General features: G+C 34.9%; 1 protein-coding gene across 8 annotated transcripts; it reads left to right on the top strand.

Annotated features, from left to right (window-relative positions):
- Window positions 1-625: 625 nt before the first annotated feature.
- Window positions 626-6,541, top strand: LOC111807196. Of its 8 annotated transcripts, none has more exons than XM_023692801.1 (13): window positions 631-848; window positions 924-1,143; window positions 2,042-2,220; window positions 2,302-2,365; window positions 2,478-2,526; window positions 2,692-2,746; window positions 2,826-2,913; window positions 3,776-3,894; window positions 4,300-4,425; window positions 4,871-4,964; window positions 5,079-5,233; window positions 5,561-5,632; window positions 6,315-6,541. In XM_023692801.1, exons 1-12 carry the CDS (start codon window positions 846-848, stop codon window positions 5,618-5,620), a joined length of 1,212 nt encoding a protein of 403 aa, XP_023548569.1. In that variant the 5' UTR covers window positions 631-845; the 3' UTR covers window positions 5,621-5,632; window positions 6,315-6,541. The 8 variants fall into 8 exon arrangements, with proteins under 8 accessions (XP_023548573.1, XP_023548574.1, XP_023548569.1 ...); XM_023692800.1 differs by lacking the exon at window positions 6,315-6,541 and adding an exon at window positions 5,703-6,018; XM_023692804.1 differs by lacking the exon at window positions 6,315-6,541 and having other exon boundaries at window positions 632-797; window positions 5,561-6,018.
- The last annotated feature ends 227 nt before the right edge of the window (window positions 6,542-6,768 follow it).

Below are 6,768 nucleotides of genomic sequence, written 5' to 3'. Positions count from 1 at the left end.
AAATGCTATAATAAACTTTTTTTTACGAGAATATGATTTTTATGAACTTTTTGTCGGTTTCTTTTGTATTTAAGCATAAACTTTATTTTTGATATTGAACATATATACTTGCTTTATGTTTTAAACTCTCTTTTTTAACTCCTTTGTTTTTAAACGCTATATTTTTTTACTGAACTTTTATCTCGTTGAGTCTGCCCCATCATAATCCCGAACAAGCTCTAAAATGGGACGGTGACAGAAATCATAAATGAGGTGGAGGAAAATGGAGCTATAATTTCAAATCAACGGTTTATATTTAGTCAAGTTAAATCATACTCGAATAAGGTGCTTTAAATATGAGCCATAAAATAATTACAACTCAAAGATAATCGAGTTGCACGGTTTGTAGATTTGTTTAGAATCATCATTTTTATCCCAACGTAAATTCTAATGATTCAAATCTATTTGATGCCGACAATAGAGAACAAATTCCTAATTATTTTTGTTGGTCGTGTGGGTAATGTACAATCGGGTGGCCTTAGTTTGCCACATCCATAACATCCATAACATGACTGTGGCATGCTCCCGTGCCTATCAAACACGCACTCTCGTGTTTGCAGTTGCATTTTGGACATAATGGCATGTCTTGATTTTGAGCCTGACCGTGCTTACCTAATTGCCCTTCGTGATCACCAATCAGATCGAGAGGAATTTCTTTACAACCTTCTCAAGAAGCTTGGATAGTCTCATACGGCAATGGCGTACGTGAAAAGAATTGAGGCACCGAGAAACCTTGGATTTCCTCTCGTAGACCTAAAGTAAGTTGATATTTCTACTCCTTCATATCAACAAACTTGGGAGCAAACATGGTAAGCTTGTTAAGTATAAAGATAATTGTGATCATGTTAATCTAGATTTTGTGTATTTATTATTTCATTCGTCAGATTTCGAAGGTGAAAACATTGGAGCCCTACGCATCTTGTCCAATACTCTTTCTGATTATGATCAAGGTCGAGGACTGCGTGCAGGAGTTGCTCAAGTTCGTTTTGCAATCTTCCATTAACCAAACCCTAGACTTTGATTTGGGTCTCTCCACTGCCTTCTGCTCTGGTCTCCTTAAACATGATCCGTCCACTTCCAATTCGTTACCAGACTCCACAGCGGGTAAAAATACACAACTCGCTGTTTATTTTCAGTATATTCTCTGTTTGTTTTGCTATGAAGAATGTGGATTAGTATGATCTTTTCTGGAAGCACCGTCGATTCTTTTGCTTAATTCAAACTTGAAATGCGTAATGTACGCTTGTGTAGCCTTCATTTATGTTTTCCCTTCAACTGCTATTGCAAGATTTGTGTGGTTTTATGAAGAAATTAGCGAAGGAAAATCGTTGAGAAGCTTTTTATAACTCTATGTCGGGCTCACTTGTTGCATTATGCTTATGAACCACCCCCAACAAGAGTTTTAAGTTAGTAACTCGTCTTCATTTATCCCATGTAGTTTAAATTTTGTAATAACGTATTGGTCGTTTTGGTTTAAGATTAATAACGATTAGTTCTTGTTCTAGAAAATCCCACTAAGGTGCAAAAGGATTGTTTTCCATATGTAGATGAAGAAATCGATCAAGGACTACGCGTGTTTTAATTGCTACGTATTGAAGGTCGGTATTTCACCTAGATGGATTTTCTCAAATAAGGGTTTAATTGTAATTAAACTATAGGGGATGATACAAAAGTTTATGGAGCAGATCATTGTTTCGATGGAAGTACAGGGACCAAATATGTTTTTTAATCCACTCCGAACCAGTTCTAAAAGTTGAGGACGTTGATAATGTTTGTTCTTTAATGATTCGTGCGAAAGAAAATCCTACGGTTCTACGAACGAATTGAGCTCCCTCCTACTTTCCCTATTCAGGTGGGGATGGGATTGATGGAGGAGAATGGAGACGCTTACTTAAAAGAACATATTTCATGGCCTGTTCATATTGTCAATAACTCGTTATGATGACTTTTTGATTTAGCTCGATCGCACCACTATAAAATTGTATGGTTCTTTTTAATGAAGGAGTTCCTCCATATCCTTTATACAAGTGTTTATCATCAGCTTTGTGGGATTCCATCTGTTATGGCTCCTTCTGTCCAATGTATAAGAGAATGTTGATGACGAATGGAGAAAGTTCTTTAAAGCAGAAAGAGGAAGAATGGCTGAAGCTGATTATGGATAAGGGGTCTGAAATGGTAGAGGTAAATGAGACATGGAATTTCCTTTTTGTTAGTAACCGATAAGATCGACTTTATCCTTCATTAAAAGACCTTTTATTTCAGCAGATATTTAAAACTCTTATCCTTGAACTTCATGTCGATGAACATTTCTTTATGCAGCTAAAAGGTATTGTGAATTGAAAGCCAATGTTATTAGTCTAGAGCAATAGGTATATCCAAGTTTCTTAGTTTGTTGATTCATTACTTCGACATGGATTGTCTTCTAAATTTGTTTGTAGATGGCCAAAAATCAATCGAAGGAAAGTACGCTTTGGCCAAATATGATAGGTATTTATTTTTAATCACATGTTATCATACAATTTTGATTTCAACTCTCCCCTTAAATATGACAAAGTTAGTATGGTACCGTACCATTAATTATCCTAGACTATTTATTCTTTTTAATATTGCCAATTTCTAGTTTTGATTTTCCCTTTTCCTTTTTGGCTGCAGACTTGAACCAGGAATGCTGATTATCTTCAATAAGTGTCTTGTATTTGAAATCTCGGTAACTTGTGTTCTTGCTTTCTATTTTGTTTCCCTTTAGCATTATTCTTTGTAACTTGTTAAACTATTGAGTATTGAAGGATGTTCGCCGGTATGTGTCAATTTATGATATGTTGGAGTCTGAAAATCTTCAAAGCATCCTGCCTGGAGTTGAAAGCATTGACGAAGGTAATTCTTGTAAATCTATACAGCTTTTTCTTGACTATTTGAATATTTATACAACATTTTCCATATCGGAAACTGTACTACTTTGTTATCTAATACAAACTTCTTGAAATTTTGATAAGATTTAAAATGATATATGAATCTCCGTTTGGTTCCTGATCTATAAACAGATTGTATTTCTTCAATCTGAATATACATTTGATAGCAGAGTTTGAAAGTAGTTTTTTTTTTTTTAAAAAAAAAAAACTAAATTTAAAAGACGAGAACTGTGTTTGTGATTGAATTTTGAAAAGGTAGAAAACGGAACATTTGTTTTCTATGATCTATTTTTCTTTAAGTAATGAAATGAATTCTATTTTTGAGGGGAGGTGGAGATTAGAGAGAAAATTTTATGCTGTTCGCCACAATTTAAAAATATTGAACTCGAAAACGAAGAAAATATTAAAAAATGAAGTATTAAAATATTGACTTACCTAGATTACTGTTTCTGGAAATATTTGGTGAAAAAAAGCATGCCAAATGCAAATTTAGGATACTTTTAGTATTTATTGTTTCCCGAACTTAAAAACAGAAGCTGATTAGATACCGAACAGTCACCGAGTTTTTGTAGAAACAGAAAAAGTGTTGCTTAGGACATGTTTGGTAGTTATTCTTATTGAGTCAGATATAACAGGTTAACTGGATGAAGAAATTCATTAAAGAAACAACTTTTTTTGAGTTGCTCCTTTGATGAATTTCATGTTTTTCTCAAAATCCTGATTGTTGACTGGTCTGTTTAGTTCTACCGTTATTTGAGATGGAGAAATTGTTAAGAATTAAAACAGTGAATTAGCATAGTGAACGATTATGATGGACATATTTTCAGGTCTGCAAATATTGAACTTTTTGAACGAAGAAGAGGAAGAAATAGCTGACGGTGTTCTTGCTATATGTATTTCAAGTGTGCCACTTCAGCCTTACATTTCTTTAGCTGCAATAATCTCAGTGAGTTTTCTTTCTTGCTAAAATGCATGATCGAATACCGATATTTAAAAAAATTTCGTCATGTAGTCACTATTTCGTAGTTTTTGGACTAAATCTTGATTTGAACTAAATTCTTCATTCCAATGCTATACATCAATGCTACAATCCAGTCACCAAAGTTGTAGGATTTATAATATGAACTTAACCGATTTATGACCTCGAGAGCACAAGTTTAACATAAGAACTTTTTAAGTGATAAGGAATATTAGAGTAGTATCAGTACACGTGATCAAATGGTACGAATTGCATTCAAGAAGCCCTTCAATTATATGTTGTGAACATTGAAGTTTTCGGTTCGTTGGCTGACATGAGACATGTTTCTGCATGGTATCTAGTTTGTATTGATGATCTAATTCTCTAGTCCAGGAGTTGAGTTATGAAGGCCTTCAAGGTCTTCTTGGTTTGACACATACCGCAGGAACGGTTCCTGATGTTCTTCCCCCACCAAGATCAGCTCTTTTATCTTCATTTATTCTTCCATATAAACCTGAGGTTAGTTTCTGTATTCCATGATGAGTTACATATAAACCGAAGTTTAAATAAGATATGATTCGATAATATTTTTAGCATTTTCAAACTATCTGAAAGACTCGTGTGGTCGATAAATATTGTCCTACCCTTTTTTCTTGTATGCGTTAAGTTTGCATTTATCGCAAACTTTAAAATTGACATGAAGATTAACTTTGGTGATTTGCTATGATTTGCTATGAGGGCAAGAGCTTATTCTTGTATTTTCTTCAGTTGGGTAGAGGGAATTTTTTTTGTATATTCCTTAAAGGTAGTTCCTTACATTGTAACATTTGGTGAAAAAGTTTGTTTCTTTTTGAAAAGGAAACATTGAATCAGGCTTCTCCTGCTGTTCCCTTGCCTCTAGTTGCATCCTCGTAATTTCCTATGTCGCCCAGTTATGAAGGTTCGCTTTTTTTTATCAATCAAGGGCAAAGGCATAAAGTTAACTCATGGAGCTAAGGCATTGGCAAAGCATCATCATCGATCTAGTAGTAAATATTGGGGTACTTTTCATGGAAACGGTGAGCAGTTTCTTTCTTCTATATATGAAAGGGAAAAGATTGAAAGTTGATTTGATGTTAAATTTTTTTGACAGTGTACTTGACTGATCATCCTTTGTAAAACTCTTTCGCCAGATTCGGATAAGAATCGGCTTGCCATGAATACAATTGTTCACTTGATAGCTCATAGTTGCTGGTTGAATATTCATATGGTTGCACCACATGGAATAGTCTTTGAGATAAGGATAGCAGAAGGGTACGGTGCCAGGTGGTCGAACGATGGAAACAAGGTATCGTTATTATACGAGGCCCCGTTCTCTTATTTATAGATCTGGAAGTAATTGATATATACCAACTCAATTTGTTGCATATTACTTGGTTTCACTGTTTTCTGCTAAACACCTCTCCCTATCGGTCGAGCTGCTTTACCCCTCTCCTCTTTGAGTTGATCTCCTTATTTCCTCTCCTCCTCTCCTCTTCTCCTCTCGCTACTTATACTTACTCCCTCTCCTACATTACAACAACAAAGAATTGTTTGAGGAGTGATAGTTTTTCCATGGAGAAAGTTGAGTCCTTGGGAGATTTACAGTGTTGCTGTACTTTTTGCATCATTTCAGTTCATTGGATTTCTAGAGCCATACATGGAAGATGGGCATTGGAAGAGATGGAAGCACTAATCTTTTCTTCTGGTAATGAACTAACTATAAATTACATTTTAATATTTACACACTGTTCTACTGATGTTCTTGGTCCGCTTAGCTACAGGAAATGAGATTCTTGTTGGGAAGCGGAGCAAATACTTTGGTTAAAGTAGAATCTTTATATCACATGATCAGATTTTTATGCACAGTGTATGCATGCAATAATTCAACTGTGGAACTAATTATTGTGTCAGCTCAACTATATGAACACCATTTACATTCTTGCATTGTATGCATTCGTTTGTTCTCATACTTCATAGCTCGTATGTACCTTCAGTTTCTGGAAGCTGTTTCAATTTCGTATGATACGACTGTTTCAGCACGGTAACAATCTGCTGATCTTAGCTGTATTTAAAGAGTCCAGGTTCTTTTCATTACAATAACTGTTAATTGTCACAGTTTCGAATGGGTTAGATGCATCTCTTTCATGTAGTTGTTTCGATGTTATTTCGTTCTGGTTTACGAACCTTCAAATAGGGCTGTTCGACCCCAGAACAACAATATCAGATGTTTGGCTGGTGGCGTAACTTTGATCATAAACTTCAACATGAAACTCAGACCCATAAACTTTAAAATTTTGGCTTCATCATGATTTCATGGCTGGATTTTTCACCGATCTGCATATATTGTTGCTTTTGAATATTAATTGTGACCTTCCGAGATTCTTCAGGCTCTTTCTGTATGATGATTGGTCGTGTCCTGCCAGCCTTTTACTGCTATAATGGGCATACTCGGATACGACGATTCGAGATTCTCAAGCTACTTGCAACAGTCTTAGTCAATTTTAGTCGATTGAGTAGTTTGCCCATTTTCTTAATCCTCTCATTCTTATTTTATTTCGGTTGAAGTAGAAACTCTTTTAACTCATCTTAATCAAAGTTCCGTTTGATCACTCAACGATGTCTTTTTCTAATTTCAACAACACTATTACTAGTATAGGATGATATCTCTGTCAAACACTATACTTTTGATGTTTGAATTGTTACTTAGAATCATTTTTTTTCGAGTTGTGATAGCGTAACTTGTAAAGACCGAGTTAATGGTCTTCGGGAGGAAAAGAAAAGAAACAAACTTCAAATCTTCATGTACTAGAGGAAAAACAAGTTCTTAGAAGCATGTCATTG

Source organism: Cucurbita pepo, chromosome LG12 (assembly GCF_002806865.2).
Source record: "Cucurbita pepo subsp. pepo cultivar mu-cu-16 chromosome LG12, ASM280686v2, whole genome shotgun sequence".
Taxonomy (NCBI): Eukaryota; Viridiplantae; Streptophyta; class Magnoliopsida; order Cucurbitales; family Cucurbitaceae; genus Cucurbita; species Cucurbita pepo.
This window is presented reverse-complemented; position numbering and strand designations above follow the sequence as displayed.

What these genes read in the sequence shown, in the direction of transcription:
- LOC111807196 (XM_023692801.1), top strand. An exon ending in GTTACCAGACTCCACAGCGG is followed by an intron (nt 1,144 to 2,041) that starts GTAAAAATACAC and finishes TTTTTAATGAAG; the next exon opens with GAGTTCCTCCATATCCTTTA. An exon ending in TTCTTCCATATAAACCTGAG is followed by an intron (nt 4,426 to 4,870) that starts GTTAGTTTCTGT and finishes TTATCAATCAAG; the next exon opens with GGCAAAGGCATAAAGTTAAC.